Source organism: Macrotis lagotis, chromosome 1 (genome assembly GCF_037893015.1).
Source record: "Macrotis lagotis isolate mMagLag1 chromosome 1, bilby.v1.9.chrom.fasta, whole genome shotgun sequence".
Classification (NCBI taxonomy): Eukaryota; Metazoa; Chordata; class Mammalia; order Peramelemorphia; family Peramelidae; genus Macrotis; species Macrotis lagotis.
This window is the reverse complement of record NC_133658.1, coordinates 796,236,800-796,254,967: the sequence shown is the minus strand read 5'-3', so window position 1 is coordinate 796,254,967 and position 18,168 is coordinate 796,236,800. Positions and strand designations below refer to the sequence as shown.

Sequence of the window (18,168 nt, the reverse complement as noted above, 5' to 3'; positions counted from 1 at the left end):
AAAACAGAGAGCAGAATGGATTAAAAATAAATATCCGGTCTCAAACACTTAATAATTACCTAGCTGTGTGGCCTTGGGCAAGCTACTTAACCCCATTTGCCTTGCAAAAAAAACCCTAATAAATAAATAAATAAATATCTAATAATAAGTAAGTTGTTTACAAGAAACATTAAGGATGAGAGATACAAATAGAATGAAAATGGAGGTTTAAAGTAGAATGTAATATGCTTCATCTGACGCAAAAAAAGACAAGGGTAGCAATTATGATATCAGACAAATTTATGGCTAAAAAAGATTTAATTAAAAGTGATAAATAGAATAAATACATTTTAATGAAAAGTACCACAAACAATGAAGCAATATCAATATTGAACTTATATGCACGAAATACTATAGCATTGAAGTTTCTAAAAGAAAAGCTAAATGGGGTAGCTAAGTGGTGCAGTATATAGAGCACTGGTCCTGAAGTCAGGAGGACCTGAATTCAAATCCAGCCTCAGACACTTAATAATTAGTTAGCTGTGTGACCATGGCCAATTCACTTAACCCCAATGTCTTGCAGAGAGAGAGAGAGAGAGAGAGAGAGAGAGAGAGAGAGAGAGAGAGAGATACTGTTAAAAGGGAGGGGGAGGAATTAAATACTCTTTTCTCAGAACTAAATAAATCTAGCCAAAAAAAATTATTAGAAAGAGGTCAAGGAAGAAAATAGAATTTTATATAGGCTAAATAAGATAGATAATTGGAGAGAATTAAAAGGAAAAAGAAATGAATACACTTTTTCTCAGCAATTTTACCATTATAAAGAATAACTAGATGTAGGACATAAAAATGTTTTAGTTAAAAGTAGAAAAGCAGAAATATTAAAAAGATCACTTTCAGGTCACAATGCAATGAAAATTACATTTAATAAAGGACCTAGAAACATAAATTAAAAATTGATTGGAGATTAAATAACTTAATCTTTAAGAATGGATTAAAGAACAAATAATAGATGCAATCAATAGTTTCAATAAGGAGAATGGAAATACTGAGATAACATAAAAACAAAAAAGGAAAAATCAGTGCTCAGAGGAAAATTGTTATTCCTATATGCTTACATCAACAAAATGGAAAAGAGCATACTATTAAATTGGATATGCAATTTAAAAAAACTAGAAAAAGATAACACTAAAAAAATCCACAATTAAGTATTGAATGGAAAATCCTAAAAATTAAGGATGAGATGAACAAAACTGTGTGTAATAACTCATTGAATTAATAAATAAAACTAAGATTTGGTTTTTATTTCAAAAAAGTAAAATAGATGAAACCATTTGTAAAAAGAGTGAGAAGAAAACTAATTCACTAGTATTTAAAATGAAAAGATTGGATATATATATAAGTAACAAAGAAATTATAGGGAGTTCTTTGCCCAAATATTTGCCAATAAGCTTCAAAATATAAGTGAATTGAATGAATACTTACAAAAATTATAAATTTCTGGGAATAGCAGAAAAGGAAATAGAATATCTAAATAGACATTTTAGGAAAAAATCAACCAGGCAATAAATGAACTTTCTAAGACAAAACTCCAAGAACAGATAGATTTATAGGTGAATTCTATTAAAATTTGAAAGATCAACTAATCCCAATATTAAATAAATTATTGGAAGAGTAGGCAAAGAATGAATTCTATCAAACTCCTTTAATGAAACAAATATGATAATGATACCTAAACCAGGAAGAGTAAAAATGAAGAAAAATTTAGACCAAATTAATGTAAATGAATGCCAAAAATTCTAAATAAAATGCTAGCAAAAATATTACAACAATATATTACAAAGACTATACAGCAGGACCAATTAAGATTTATAACAAAAATTCAGGGATGGTATAAAATGAAGAAAACTCTTTAACATAATCTATTTTGTCAATTATAAATATAAAAACAACATAGGATTATATCAATAGATACAGAAAAAAACTTCTCATGTGGTACAATACCCATTTCTATTTAAAAAAATACTTTCAAAGTATGAATGAATTTTTCCTTAAATTCATAAAAAGCATTTATCTAAAACTATGAGCAAGCATTATTTCCAAATTAAAAGATTTCCCAGTAAGCTCAAGTGTGAAACAAGGATGCACACTGTCTCTTGTTTTTCAATAGCAATAAAAGAAAAAGAAATAGAAGGATTCAGACTAGGGAATGAGGCAACAAAAAAATCCCTTTTTGCAGATGATAGTATGCTATGCTTGGAAAATCTCAAAAAGTTAATTGAAACAATAATTTTAGAAGAATAGCAAAATATAAAATAAATCCCAGAAATTATTAGCATTCCTATAAATCACAAACAAAATCCTGCAAAAAGTGATAGGAAGACATACCCTCATTTAAAATAATTCTAGGCAGTAGAATAAATCCAATCCTCATTTTATAAACAAGGCAACTGAGATCAAGGCCAGCTGGGATTTGCTCAGCTTGACAAGACAGAAGCAGGACATGAATTCTTGAAATCCAGTTGAGAACTTCCCAGATTTCTTCTTCTCTGAGGCCTATAGAACTTCTCTGACTTCTGTCCCATCCAAAGGCAAGAAGAGGCTCTAAGTGAGGTCTGAAAGACTTCTCTCTGGGCAAGTTCCTTCAGAGGCTCAACATAGCTCTTTCCAGTCTCTCCTCTTCATCAATAAGATCCCCACATGTGCTGGTAATGAAGGCCCTGGGCCTTAGACAGGATAGTACATGGGAGAATGACTTCTGTCCATCCCACAGAAGTGTCACAGTGTGGAAAGTGATTTCACCAAACATGCAGAGCCCCCTGGTCCTGGGGTACCCCTCCCTGCTCTGGAGGCCATAATAACTCCACCACCTTGGTGGCCTCTGATTCTCTGCTGTTTTGTCTCTGCTTCTCCACACAGGAACATTCACAGCATTTGGTTCTCTGGTTCAGCCCACCCTGGCCCTGGTGGGGGATGATGTCCTGCTCTCCTGTCACCTTAGCCCTAAGATGGATGCTCGGGGAATGAGTGTGTTGTGGTCCAGAGGTTCCCTGATTGTGTTCCTGTACTGCAGGGGGAAAGAAGTGGAGGATTTCCAGGCCCCTTCATTCCAAGGGAGGACAAAGATAATGAGACAGAATATGGTAGAGGGGAAGGTGACCCTGATCATCCACCAGGTCCAGCTCTCTGACTTTGGCCGGTATACATGTTATTTCCATTCAGGCACCTTTGACAATGACACCAGCTTTGACCTTCAGGTAGCAGGTAGGTCCTACCTGGGTCATGGGATTTCTCTACATGTTCAGACATTGGCACAGATCTTTAGAGTATTAAAGACTATACAGAGTCTCACTGAATCCTCACAACTACCTGCTGGGTTTGTCTTCCCAGTGAGGATCCAGACCCCACTGACTGAAGCCCAGGTCTGTTATCTCTCAGTCTCTCAGGGTTCCCTCTGTAGTCTTTAATGAGGTTGGGGGTGTCTAGCCTCTCTGTCAGTGGCTTAAGCCCCACCAATGATGTTCTCCCAGTTTTAGAGGCTGTTCTGTATCCTTGTTGCATGTAATCTTTTAATAGTCATATGACTGTTTATAGAGTAATAGCTAATTTGTTCAGTATCATGAGAACATATGGACAAAGAATACTTTCCCAGACACCTGAGTCATTATCTTCCCCACACCAGTTACCTCAGTCTCTGCAGAACTGAGAGTACAGTAGGTTCACATTCAGAGCTTAGCACACTTCCTCCATAGTTTAGTCCCACCACATTCCAAGTCGAAAACCCCGTTGGACACCAGACTCAGGCACCCCAGCTTCTCAGGGTTTCCCTGTTGGGCAGGCAGCAACATTGGACCTGGATTCTTCCCTCCAAGGTCTTCATGCGTTGAATCTGATTTGGAATCTCCAATTTGGTGCCTAGGAGTAAAAGGGATCAAAAAATAGCTCCTGCCCTGGTCTATTTCTGGAGGAACCCAGGGTCTAGACTGGGGAGGAAAAGCGAATCTTAGCTTCCAGCTCTTGCTCAGGGACTAAAAATCACATCAGTTTGTCCTGGCTACCACAAGGGTGTGAGCTAGGGACTAATTTATCTCCATCTTACAGGTAAGGAAACTGAAGGAGATAGACATGAAATGTCCTTCTCAGGGTTCCCCAGCTAGGAAGTGTCTGAGATCAGCTTCAAACTTAGGTCTTGCTGCCTCCCGGCCCAGAGCTCTCTCCCCACTGGGCCACCTGGTGGCCTCATGAGAAAAGGCATGAGCTGAGAAGAACTGGTGTCTCCAGGAGCCTTTGAGCTTCCAGTGTGGCCAGAGTCCAGAGTACTAGAAGAGGAGTCAAGGGAAATGGATGGAAGGTAGGATGGCATCATGTTGTAGAGGCTTTGGATGCCAGGAGAAGGAGTCTGTGAGAAGGAAGGAGAAAACCACTAAAGACAGTAGAGGAGAGGAGTGGTATGATCACTTCTGGATAGAAATAACAGGAGCTTGGAGCCCAGCCCAGGAGGGAAGGGGGATGGCAGTTGGGATACAGAGTTAGGAGACTTGTCAGTCAGTCAACAAACATTCATTAAGGGCTCAGGGCAGCAAAGTTGCAGAGCAGATGCTCCAGTCTGGAGCTGGACACTCAGGAATTCAAATCTTGCAAACATTTACTAGCTGAAGGACATTGTGCAAGTCACTTGACTTCGCTCTACCTCAGTTTCCTCATCAGTAATATCAGAATAAATACAAATAGAATGTCTGTAGTGCATATAATTCCTGCTTTTTCTCCTCCATCCTGGGATGGTTTGGGAACTTTTTCTCTCATCCAGTTTTACCAAAGATCCCACTGAGGTAGGCAGAGGTTAAGGAGCTTGTCCCAATTACCATAGCCAGTAAGTGTCTGAGGCTAAATTAGAACTCAGATCTTCCTGCCCCCAAATCCAGGCTCTGTTTATCCCCAAGCACCTCTGTCCCTCTCAGGGCTATTAGGAGGAACCAGTGAGAAAACCTCTGGAAAGTGCTTCACAAATCTTGAAGTCTAGATGAATACCAACCGCAATAATTATTATTACTGTGTCCACATCATCATTATCATTATGTTGCTGTTATTCCTAGGATTTTTGAGAGGATTAAGTGAAACAGTAATGATAAAGCTCTTAGGGTAGGGTCTGGCAGATAGTAAGTGCTAGAGGAATGTGAACCATTCTTCAATCATATGTGACTGGCATCATGGTCAGCATTGGGAAGAAAAAGAGAAGCCACAACTTGGGCACTGCCCTCCAGGAGCTCACATGGAAATGGGAAAAATCACCTGCAACAACTGTTTATGTCAGAGAAAAGGCCAATGGAGTCATTTTGAGGGAAAACAGTAGCAGGTGTGAAGAGGGGGAGAAGCAAGCCTGGCTCCTACAGGATAAAGAATTGAACTGAGCTTGGAATTAAGCCACAGCAGCCAAGAGTCAGAGGAAAGGAGAGACAGCATTCCAAGCAGGAGGCATAGCCAGTGCAAAGACCAAGAGGGAGGAGAGATGGAAAGCAATGACAAATGTGAGAAGAGTCAGACTAATGTGTCTGGACCATAGAACACATGAAGGAAGATGAGGTGTTAAGCCTAGAATGGGATGTTGGGGTCATTTTTGGAGGGTTTAGAAAGATGTAGGCATTTGTATTGTGTCCTAGAAGTGCCAGGAAGTGATCCAGTCAGACCTACCCTTCGGGAAAAACAGTTTGCAGCAGAGAAGGATGGATTAGACAGGGAGAAACTTGACACCAGGACGTCATGGAGAGGCTATGACAGTTACTCCAGGGCAGAGATGATGTGGGCAAGATGAAGATGGGGCCTACCTGAGAGAACGGGAGAGGAAGGAAGGAAGAAATGTTGTGGAGGCAGAAACTTCCAGAACTGACAAAAGCCTGCATGTGTGGGATGAGAGACAGGAAGGAGGTGAGGAGGACACAAAGTCTGTGATCCACAATGTATGAGAAGACTGGTGTCCTCAACAATAGAAGGAATTTGGAAGAAGGTGGGTTTAGAGGAAGAGAATTTTTTAAAGATAAGTAGGATTTCAAATGTCTAAGAGATATATGTGACAATTAGTATCACATAGTAGGGAGGCTCTAAATGCAGGCAAAATGATTTGGATAATAATACCAGTTACTATTATCCAACAACTATTTCTAGTTCATATGAACTATTTGTGCCCAAACTGTGGTAGAGTATTCCAAGCTCATATTGCTCTGATCAACCACATCCTGACAGACTGACAACTGACTCTAACCTAGTGATGTCATTTTGATCTTTTTCAAGGACAAGGGACAACAACCAACCAACCAAGCCAAACACAAAGTTTATGAGAATTTCAATAATGATAACTATTAATATGAGAGATGAAGAGTTGGAGAGGTGGTAATATGGAAAGAGCCCTGGGCCTAGCATCAGGGATGATCTGAGTTCTACCACAACTTTAAATGTTTACTAGATGTGATCCTGGGCTCATTATTTCACCACTCTAATTCAGTTTCCTCAACTGTAAAAAGGAGATAATAATGATACCTATATCCTAGGATTATTGCTAGGATCAAATGAGACAATATTGTTAAAACTCATAGCACAGTATTTGAAACATCATTATCCCTAAAGATAGAATTAATTAATGATTAATTAATTCCCTTATTACTACTAATGCACTATAGATTTAATGATATTATAATATCAATTGTAGAGACTGACAGATTGATGCTCTGATAGGTTTGGTGGTATATGTATAAAGGTGCTTGGGAAAAAGGTAAAATAAGGAGCCAAGTTCCCAGGCCCTGGTTCAGATCTCCTCCATAACCTTCACCGTTCCTCCCTCGAGCTCAGAGGGACATGAGCTGGTATATCAATCAACAGGATGGATCTGGAAATTTAGCTGCAGTAGAGACATGGATGGGTCCAGGTCTTATAGATAGATATCTAAAAGTAACAAAGAACAGGCACAATGGTGTAGTAAATGCAGAGTCTCACCTGAACTCTTCCAATTTCCCTCCAATCAATATAAAATAACCAACAAAAGGATGTGATGAATAATTTTATAGCCCAAGACAACTACTAATGTTGGGGAGAAAGTTCTGTCTTACTGGAGTAACACATTCCCGGGCAGGCTGTGGGGAGGCTTTACTCAATAGCATTGGCTGCTCTGGAACTTTCATCACACAGACAGTAATGGAGTCAGAAAACTGGTCAGAAGTTGATTACAGGGGACCCTTTTCCTGGCACTGGGTGCAGGGCTCTATGCATTGACCACATTCAGGTCTGGGTGCCTGTCCCAGGGAGAGAATGAGCGCCATCTCATTAGGTACATGCAACCTCAAGGGAAGAGGAACCCTGGTCACAGTTGTAAGAGAGAAATGAGAGCTTCTGGTAACTCACAGAGCAAAGTAAAAGCCAGGAGACCAGAAATAACCCCTTTCCTTAGATCATGCCACCTTGGAGGCACTAAAACATGAAGATCCTCATACCTAGCTCTACAAACAGCAACACAAAAGAGCTGAAACTTGACCATTGCCCTCTTCACTCTGGGAGCAGAGTAAACTTTAAGAAAAACATTAAAAGTTAAAAAATAGTCTTGAAATGAGCATACATTAAAAAAAGAATCTGATCATAAAAATTTAATATGATGATAGAGAAGATCAAGACAAGTTTCGGAACATAACTGTCAAAAGACATACAAGCAAAGACTCATAGAAAATATAATGAATTAATTATCATCCCATTAGCTTTATTTGCTGTTCCCATGGCAAAGTCATAATTCCTTAAAATATTGATGCATCTACCTAGGTCCTGTTAAGTATGAATTTAACATATTTCAATATATTTCATCCCTTGGCCACAGGGATCAGGGACCAGAGGTTTCCCTTCTCTGATTTCCACAGTAATGGAATTTGGGGGCCTTTTTTAACAGAGAATCCTCCCACATCACAGAAGACACTTCATGAAAGGATTTATATTGTAATCCCTGTGATCTTCATTGGTTCCATCTCAGTGATTTCTTTCTTCTGCCTAAGAAAACTACAGAGCACCAGAGGTAAGGGAAGGGCCCTGCCCTCTGGCCTTTAGTCCTGCTACTCACCAGACCCTGAAATTATTGCTGTGAGAAAGATTTGAGGATCCCCTGATTTCTTGGCTAAGACTCCTTTGGATCTTAACATATGGTCTGGTCTTGGCTGAGGGATATAGGCTTTGTTGGGATGACAAAGAAACTCCAGGGTCATCTCTGTGATAGGATGATTGTATCAAAGGTGATGGACTCTTGGGGAGAAACCTTTTAGCCACATTCTCACCTAATCCAAGAACTGGTTTTTAGATTACTATTTAGGTTTGGTTGGAGGAATGCAAATTGCTGGGGCTTCCCTCCAGGTGGTCTGTTCTCACAAGTATTCCCTGAGACTCTGCAGGAGCAGTTTGATTAATCCAGAGAGATCAGTAAACTTGCAATGTCCTTCAACCATGCTCCCTAATTCTCCCTCACCCTGTTGATCAATGATCATTTATTCAATTTCTATTATACCAGAGGTCAGCCAGGTGGCACAGTAGATAGAGTGACCTGCCTGAAGTCAGGAACCCCTCTGAATTCAAAACTGTCCTTAGGTACTGTGTGACCCTGGTCAAGTCACTTAACCCTAGTTGCCTCAGTTTCCTCATCTGTAAAATGAACTGCAGATGGAAATGGAAAACCACTTCTGTATCTTTGCCAAGAAAACTCCAAATGGGATCATGGAGAGAGAAAGACAACTGAAACAACTGAACAACAACATGTTCCAAACAGTGCACTAAGTTCTCAGGATACAAAGAAAAACAAAATCCAGTCCCTGTCCTCAGGAAGCTGCCAATCTAATGGGGGAGACAAGAAACAAAGGACTGTGCACAAACAAGCCATGTATGGGGTGAGTTGGAACTACTCATCAGAAGGAAGGCTCTAGAATCCATAGGCATCAGAAAAGACTTCCTACAGGAGATGGGATCTAGTTTGGACTTGAAGATGTCAGAGAAGCCAGGAACAGAACAGAGCAGGCAGAACATTCCAGGCCTGGAGGCCACAGAAAAGGCCCCAATCTGAGAGTTCCATTACCTTGTTGGAGGAGCAGCTCAGAGGCTGGAGTCACTGGAGGGAAGACCTGGGGGCTTGGAGGCAGAAGACTGAAGAGGGAGCAGGGGGCTGGGGAATGAAGGGCTTTGAAAGATAAACAGAGGATCTTGTCCTGGATCCTGGAGGAGACAGAAGTCACTGAGGTTTATTGTGAGGAGGGGGAGTGACCTGGTCAAACTTGTGCTTTAGGAGAATCCCAGGGGAGGCTGGACTAGAGTAGAGAGACTCATGGGAGGAATTCCCTGGGGTTCTGCCTGACTCCAGAACCCAGATCCAGAAGCCAGGGGCTGGGTGGGGTACAGGGAAGAGGAGGCTCAATGTAGATCAAAACTTCACACACAGAGCTGCTCCAAGAGGGAATGTGCTAACTTGGAGGTAGTGAGCTCCCCATCACTGCTGGTGAGCAAGGAGAAGCTGCATGCGGAGGATTTGTACTGGATGAGCCCTGAACTCCCTTCCAGGGGACCGTTGAAGTTCTAGGATCCTAATGGGAAAAAAAGAGCAAAGCCCTCACTGATCAGTCTGTTTTCTCTACTCTGCCTTCAAAGTTTGTTCTGGGTTGTTTTACTGTTTAACTCAATCCTCACTTTAGAAGCTTTGTTAGCGCGCCCCCTGCTGTCCCCAGGACGACCTGCATGGGCAGGGAGCCAAACAACCCCAGCAGTGATTCTAAAACTTGAGAGCTCACAATGCACATTCACAGCCTCCCTCCCTTGTGAGCCTCCCGACCTACCTGAGAGATGCTGGGACAGGCTCAGAGAGGGGCAGGGGACTTGTCCTGGGTCACACAGCTTCTAAGTGGGGAAAGGAGAGAAGGGATGATTTCATATCTCCTAACTCCATACGCAGGTGTTTTCCAAAGAAACAACCTCATACATATAAATAGCTCCTCTGAGCTCACTCTTCCAAATCTTCCTTGAATTGAATGGTTGACTTATCAATTTAGAGAAACATGGGATCATAGGCATAGTGCTAGAAAGGATTTTAAAGCCCCCTTGATTTTACAGATGAGGAAACTGAGGCAAAGAGACACGAGTGACTTGTCCCAGATCACACAGCTATTGTCAACTTCAAACTCAGGACTTTCTGACTATATGCCCAACTCAATATCCTCTACACCACCTTTCCCAAGTCTCTGGAGGCAGCTAACCTGCTCCCCCTGGGTTCTAGGGGTAACTCTAAGGGATTGGTTTTTATAGCAGTGCAACCCAACAAACTCCATCAAATATTCTTCTCGCTATGAAATAATCAGTAGAATGATATTAGCTTTTTTTAAATGACAGTTTGGTTGGAATAGTTCTTACAAAATAATCTCCTCCCCAAATTGTGGAGTGGCGGAGGGAAGAATTCCTTTGGCATCTCCCAGGTCTCTGGTGACATTGGGGTGACCTGAAGGTCCAACAGCGCTGAAGGATCTGATTTAGCAGCCTGGACTGTGATAACTGTCTAAGGAGGGGAGATGCAATTGAATAAACACCAAGGGGGCACCAGTCCCTCTATCCCTCAATGTGTGATCTCTGTTCCTTTGAGGCATCAGGGCTGTGCTGACACTGGCTCAGGTGAGCTCAGCCCAGAGTACCTGCTCAGGATGTTCAGTTTGGACACTGACATCTCAGAAATAGGCAAATGCTACAAATTAGGGCTCAATGTATTGTTGTGCTGATGTTCTAAAATTAAGAGATTGCTAGGAAAATAATAATGCGCATTTACCTTAGAAGTGTCCTGCAAGTACATTTCCCTCCCCCCACCTTGAGTCGGTTGTTAAACATTTACCAGGACCCTCTTCGTTATCACCACTGATTTCTTTCTAGGCTGAAGGGGCAGAGGGAACCGTGTTCAGACTGTCCCCCTGCTCATCTCTGCCAGCATCCTGGACATGTTCTTGGGATCTGCTTGGTTATTTCACATTTGTTGTAAACTGGAAAATAAAGTGGAAGCCTCAGTCTGCTGTATCTGGAGTTCCTCATTCCTTGCTTTCTTGTCAGACCAGCTCCTGGGGAGAGCACTCTGGTCCCTCCATGGTGCCTGTCATTTTACCTTCTACTGACATTGCACCATGGTCACAAAGTAGAGAAATATCTATTTAGTATAAAAAGTCAATCAGTCAGTCATTCAATAAGCATTTATTATTCACCTTTGTACCAGGCAGGCTGCTTGGAGCTGAGGATACAAAGAAAGACACAAGACAGTCCCTACCTTCCCCATGTTCACAGTCTACTGTAGGAGACAATATGCAAAGAAGTCTATACAAGCAAACTGCAGAGAGGACAGAAAGGAAATAATGATGTAAGATGAGCAGGAATATGAAGAGAGATTGGGGAAGGCTTCCTGTGGAAGGTGGGGTTTTAATGGCAGCTTGAAGAAGGGAAGCCAGGAGGCAGAGAGAAGAGGGAGGGTATTCCAGGCAGGGGGCACAGCCAGAACAAATACCCAGAATCTGGAGAGCAAAGATCTTGTGGGAGGAACCATTAAGAGGTCAGTATTACTGGATCAGCAGATGTGGGGGATATAAGGTGTAAGACTGGAAAGTTGGGATAGGGGGAAGCAGGTGATGAAGGACTTTTGTCCAAAATAGAGAATTTTCTATTTCATCCTGGAGATGACAGAGAATCACTGGAATTTGGTGAGGAAAGGGGTGGCCTGAGCAGACTTTTGCTTTAGAAAAAGCTCTTTGGGGTAGCTAGGTGGCACAATGGATAGATCACTGGTCTTGGAGTCAGGAGTACCTGAGTTCAAATCCGGCCTCAGACACTTAATAATTACCTAGCTGTGTGGCCTTGGGCAAGCCACTTAACCCCATTTGCCTTGCAAAAACCTAAAAAAAGCCCTTTGTCAGTTCAAGTTTTGGACCAGAGATGAGACACTGATGGTCAGACTATGCAGCAAGTCTGTATCTAAAGCCTTCAAGGAAAAATAGGAATTGTTCTCAAGCTATGGAAGAGCTCATAAGAGACTTTGAAAAACAAGTAAGGGAGGTAGAAGAAAATTGTGAAAAGAAATGAGAGCAATACAGGAAAATCATGAAAAAAACCAGGTCAGCAGTTTTGTGAAGGAGATAAAAAAGACACCACAGAAAATAATGTTAAAAACCAGTTTAGGTCAAATGGAAAAAGCAGAAGATTGCCTTAGAAAGCAGAATTGGCTAGATGGAAAAGGAGATTAAAAAAGCTCTCTGAAGAAAAAACTCCTTCAAATGCAGAATGAAACTAAAGGAAGCTGATGTCTTTGAGAGGAATCAAGAAACAATAAAACAAAACCAAAAAAATTTAAAACTAGATGAAAATGTGAAATTTCTCATTGGAAAAACAACTGACCTGAAAACATATCCTTAAGAGACAATTTATAAATTATTGGGCTACCTGAAAGTCATGATCAGGAAAAGAGCCTTGACTTCATTTTTAAATAAATAATCTAGAAAAATTGCCCTGAGATCTAGAAGCAGAGGATAAAATAGAAAATGAGAGAATCTACTGTTCATTTCCTGAAAGAGATCCCCTCCCCCCCAAAAAAATCTCCCAGGAATATTATAGTCAAATTCCAGAACTCCCAAGTCAAAGAGAAAAATATTACAATCAGCCAGAAAGAAACAATTCAAATATCATGGAGCTACCATCAGAATTACACAAGTCTTGGCAGCATCCACGTTAAGGGTTCATAGAGCTTGGAACATGACATTATGGAAGGAAAAAGAGCTTGGATTACAACCAAGAATCGACTGCCCAGCAAAACTGAACATCCTCTTTCAGGGGAAAAGATGGATATTCAATGAAATATGGAACTTTCAAACTTTCCTGTTGAAATGATCAGAGCTGAACAGAAAGTTTGATCTCCAAGTATAGGACTCAGATAAAGCATAGAGAGGGTAGATGGGAAGGGAAAATTAAAAGGGATTTAATAAGGTTTAACTGCTTGTATTTCTATATGGGAAAATGATACTGGTAATTCATATGAACCTTTTCATTTATAAGTTTAGGTAGAAGAAGCATATATATAGACATAGGAGGGAGCTGAATATGAAGTTATGATAAAGTATAAAGTCAGTGGATGAAAAAGGAATGTTCTGGGAAAAAAGGAAAGGAGAGAAAGAATAAGCTAAGATATTTCATGTCAAAGTCAAGAAAAACACTTTTGCAAAGGAGTGGAAGCGGGGGAAGGGAATGAGTGAGCCTTCATTGTCACCAGAAATGGCTCAGAGAGGAAATAACATACACACTCAATAGGGTATAGAAATCTATCTTACCCAAGAAGAAAAAGGAGAGGAAAGGGATGGGAGAAAAGGGACAGAAGGAGGGGAAGGAGGGTGTAGATGACAGAATTCTGAGAAGGAAGTTCGTAAGAGAGGATAATCAGATACCACACATTTTTGAAGAGGGACAGGGAGAAAAGAGAGAGAGAATAGAACAAACTGGAGTGGGTAGGAATAGAATGGAGGGAAATACAGTTAACAATAGCAACTGTGGGAAAAAAAATATTGAAGCAATCACTCTGATGGACTTATGATAAAGAATGCAACCCATTTCAGAGACAGCGAAAACAGTATCTGAACATAGACTGAAATATACTTTTTTTTTCTCTCACTTCATTTCTCTTGAGATTTCTCTATCTTTTGGGGGGAAGGGGGTGTAATGTTTACTTTCACAACAAGATTATAGTAGTAATGTGAAAATAAATCAAGAAAAAAAAAGAAATGATGAAACCTAAAAAAAAGGGGGGCAGCTAGGTGGCATAGTGGACAAAGCACCAGCTTTGGAGTCAGGAGTACCTGGGTTCAAATCCGGTCTCAGACACTTAATAATTACCTAGCTGTGTGGCCTTAGGCAAGCCACTTAACCCCATTTGCCTAGCAAAAACCTAAAAAAATGATGACTCGGATAAATGCAGAAAAACTTGAAAAAGGCTTAGATGAAATGATACAAAGTGAGCAGAACTAGACCACTGTACCTAGAAATAGTCATACTGTTCAGAGATCAACTATAATTGACTTAGTTATGCTCAGCCAAAGCAGTGATCTAAGACAATTCCTAAGGACTCATGATGAAAAATGCTATCTCCCCCCCAGAAAGAACTGAATACAATTCTGAATACAGATCAAAGCAAACTAAAAAACAAAGAGTTTCATTACTTTTGGGGGCATTAATGAGGGGGTGTGTATTTTCTTTTAAAATTTGTCAAATATGGAAATATATTTTTCATAAATTCACAAGTATAATAATGCAATAAAACTTGTAAATTCAAAAGTTCTGAGCATGATCAATTCATTAACAAGGCTAGTAATTGCTTAATAAATGATGCCAATGACTCCTCGATAGTCAGAGACCCAAAACACATTTACAGATCATTTTTATGAGCATAAATGAGAAACATCAGAAATGAAAGGGATTGACTAACTTTCCATTTTTATCATGGAAAGCTATCCTGCATCAAAAACAGGGAACTTCCACAGGAATGGGTAATTTTGACAGGTGAGTAACATGTATGGAATGGAAATTTTCTGACCCTAGCTGACAACTTTGATTTTAGTAGAAATGAAAAACCTTAGGGGCAACTAGGTGGCACAGTGGAGCTGTGACCTTGGGCAAGTCACTTAACCCCATGCCTTGCAAAAGCAAACAAAAAAAAAGACATGAAAAACTTAGTCTGTTAGCTGATCTCCATAGGAGTTCAGTTGTAAAAAAGGGACATTGGCTAACAGGCAGGCTGACTAGATTCAATGTTCTTATTCACAACTCAACTTACTATGATCTAGAAAAACTACACTACATATGTAATTGAAGAATGTGATGAAAAATAAATGAGCAATAAATAATTGATTAATATTTCACAACAACTAATGAAGATGAAAGAAAATCAATTATTAGTTGTTATTTTCTTCAGTTATATGGTCAATCATACTTAAGGTTTCCCTAATATTGAACCAGCCATACATTTCTGATATAAATGTTGTTAGGAAATAGTATATGATCTTTGTATTATACTGTTGCTCTTTTAGCTAGTATTTTGTTAAATTATTTTGTATCAATATTCATTAACACAATGGAGCTAAAGTATTTTCCCCTGTTTTGAATCTAGATGAATATTTATAAAAATACAAATCGACCAGATCAACAGAACAGGAAATAGGGTCCTTAAATAGTCTTATCTTAGGAAAACTAATTGAATAGTCATAAATGAATTAAAAGATAAATATCCCAGAACGGATGGATTTGCAAGTGAATTCTACCAAACACTTAGTGAATAATAAATTCCAATATTAAATAATTGTTGGAAAAGAGATAAAGAAGGTATTCTATGAAATTTCTTATATGACAAATATGATTTTGAAAATTTAATCAGCAAGATTCAAAATAGGAAAAAACTTAAATGCTATTGTGTTAATGAATATTGATACAAAACAGTTTAATAAAATAGTACCTAAAAGATAGCAACAATATAATACAAAGATCATATACTATTTCCCAACTGCATTTGTATCAGAAATGTAGGGCTTGGGGGGGGGGGGGCGGAGCCAAGATGGCGACAAGAAGGGATCCAGTCTTAGGAGCTCTCTGATAAAATTCATCAGCTAAGGACTCTAACTAAACTTTCGAGAAACAGAACCCACAAAGGGACCCAGTGAGGCAGTTCTCCTACTCAAGGTAACCTGGAAAAGAGCAGAAAGGCTCTGCTCCCCAGGGTCGGAGAGGCGGCTCGCCAGAGGGGTAGCCCACCAGAGCCAAAGAACCTCAGCCTCCCAGAGGCAGCCCCAGGGCGCTGGGGGTCTCAGCTCACAGCACCGGGGGAGTCTCCTGAGCTGCACCCCGAGGAGCACCGGGCACAAAGTGGCGGAACAGCAGGGGACCTCTGCCAGAGCAAGAATGTGGAGCCCAGCCCTCAGGGCACACAGCAAGCAGCATGGTCTTTCCCCAGCCCTGATCCAGGAAACAGAATCAGGCGGAGCCAGTAAGCAGGAGCCCCAGGGCATGAGTCCATTGAGCTGAGGGAGGGGAGTGAAGAGAGACTGCCTAGCTCTGTCCTCTGCCCCTGAAACAGGACTCTGGGGCTCTGACCACATTCAGATCCTGACCACAGTCTAGGCCCCCCCATAGAACAGCAGCCCCCACACACATCAGCCCCTTGGCAGAGGGGGGCCCTTATGGTCATTCACAGACCAGGAGGGAGGACAGAACCTCACACACTGAGACCCTAGTGGGAGTATCCCAAAAGCTCAAGAAACACCCCAAACCAGGCTCAGGCTGGGAAAATGAGCAAGCAGAGAAACAAAAGGAAGACTATTGAGAAAGATTTTGCAAATGAGCCCAAGAAGGACCAAAATACTCAGTCTAAAGATGAGGAAGCACAAGCTCCTGCATCTAAAGACTCCAAGAAAAACAGAAATTGGGCTCAGGCTATGACAGAGCTCAAAAAAGACTTTGAAAATCAAATGAGGGAGTTGGAAGAAAAACTGGGAAAAGAAAGGAGAGAGATGCAGGAAAAACATGAAAATGAAGTCAGCAGCTTAGTCAAGGAAATCCAAAAAAATGCTGAAGAAAATAGCATGCTAAAAACCAGCTTAGGTCAAATGGATAAAACAGTTCAAAAACTTACTGAGGAGAAGAATGCTTTAAAAAGCAAAATTGGCCAGATGGAAAAAGAGATAAGAAAACTCTCTGAGGAGAACAAATCCTTCAGACAAAAAATAGAATTCAGGGAGATTGATGAATTTACCAGAAATCAGGAATCAATACTTCAAAACCAAAAAAATGAAAAATTAGAAGAAAATGTGAAATATCTCATTGAAAAAACAACTGATATGGAAAACAGACTTAGGAAAGATAATTTAAAAATTATTGGAATACCTGAAAGTCATGATCAGGAAAAGAGCCTTGACATCATTTTCAAAGAATTACTACAGGAAAATTGCCTTGATATTCTAGAAGCAGAGGGCAAAATAGAAATGGAGAGAATCCACCGATCCCCCAGAGAAAGAGATCCCAAAAAAACAACCCCTAGGAATATTATAGCCAAGTTCCAGAACTCCCAAGTCAAAGAGAAAATATTACAAACAGCCAGAAGGACACAGTTCAAATATCGTGGAGCTGCAGTCAGGATCACACAGGACTTAGCAGCAACTACATTGGAAGCTCGTAGGGCTTGGAATACAATATACCGGAAGGCAAGAGAGCTTAGAATGCAGCCAAGAATGAACTACCCAGCAAGGCTGAATGTCCTCTTCCAGGGAAAAAGATGGACTTTCAATGAACCAGGGGAATTTCAAAGGTTCCTTTTGGAATGGCCAGAGCTGAATAGAAGGTTTGATCTTCAGATACAGGACTCAGGTGAAGCATGGAGATTGGAGAGGGGGGAAATATGAGTAACTTAATGAGGATGAACTGCATGTATTCCTGCATAGAAAAATGATGCTGATAATACTCATATGAACCTTCTCAGTTAATAGAGCAGGTAGAGAGAGCTTTTATAGTTGAAGCACAGGAGAAAGCTGAATTCGAAGATAAAATATGGAGTAAAAATGGAGTCAATAGAAAAAAAAAGGGAAATGGAATGGGAGAAAGAAAAAGGAGAGGGAAAATAGTCCAAGATATTTCACATAAGATTTTTTTTTATTACAATGAGCTATTGCAATGATATGGAAGGGGGGAGGCAAGGGGGAATGAGGGAAACTTTGCTCTCATCAGAGATGGCTAGGAGAGGAAACAGCAAATATACTCAATGGGGTATAGACATCTGGAGTAAGAAGGAGGGGGGAGCAGGGGGAAGGGGTGGGGATGTGAATAAAGGAGGAGAGGATGAACCATGGGGGGAGAGTGGCCAGATAGAACACATTTTCTTTCTTACTTCTTGCAAGGGGCTGGGAATGGAAGGCCTGCCCAGGACCACAAGGCCAGGTGGATTCTGGGCCTAAGGGGTGGTATGGGGGCTCAGGGCTTCTTGGCCCCGGGACCAGGGATCTGTCTGCTGCGCCACTCAGGTACCCTACAGCAGAGTCATAGTGAAAGGAGAGAGAAAATAGAGTACATGGTAGTGGAGAAATAAGAAAGGAGGGAGTTGCGATCAGTAATGGCAACGGTGGAAAAATATGGAAATAA

General features: G+C 40.7%; 1 protein-coding gene across 1 annotated transcript in view; it reads left to right on the top strand.

Moving 5' to 3' along the window:
- The window catches only part of LOC141507110 (myelin-oligodendrocyte glycoprotein-like), a 67,547-nt gene that overhangs the window by 12,312 nt on the left and 37,067 nt on the right, over positions 1 to 18,168 (top strand). Inside the window, exons 2-3 of the mRNA XM_074214493.1 lie at positions 2,899 to 3,243; positions 7,901 to 8,023. Of these exons, the coding sequence (XP_074070594.1) occupies positions 2,899 to 3,243; positions 7,901 to 8,023 (468 nt within the window). The remainder of the gene's footprint in view (positions 1 to 2,898; positions 3,244 to 7,900; positions 8,024 to 18,168) is intronic.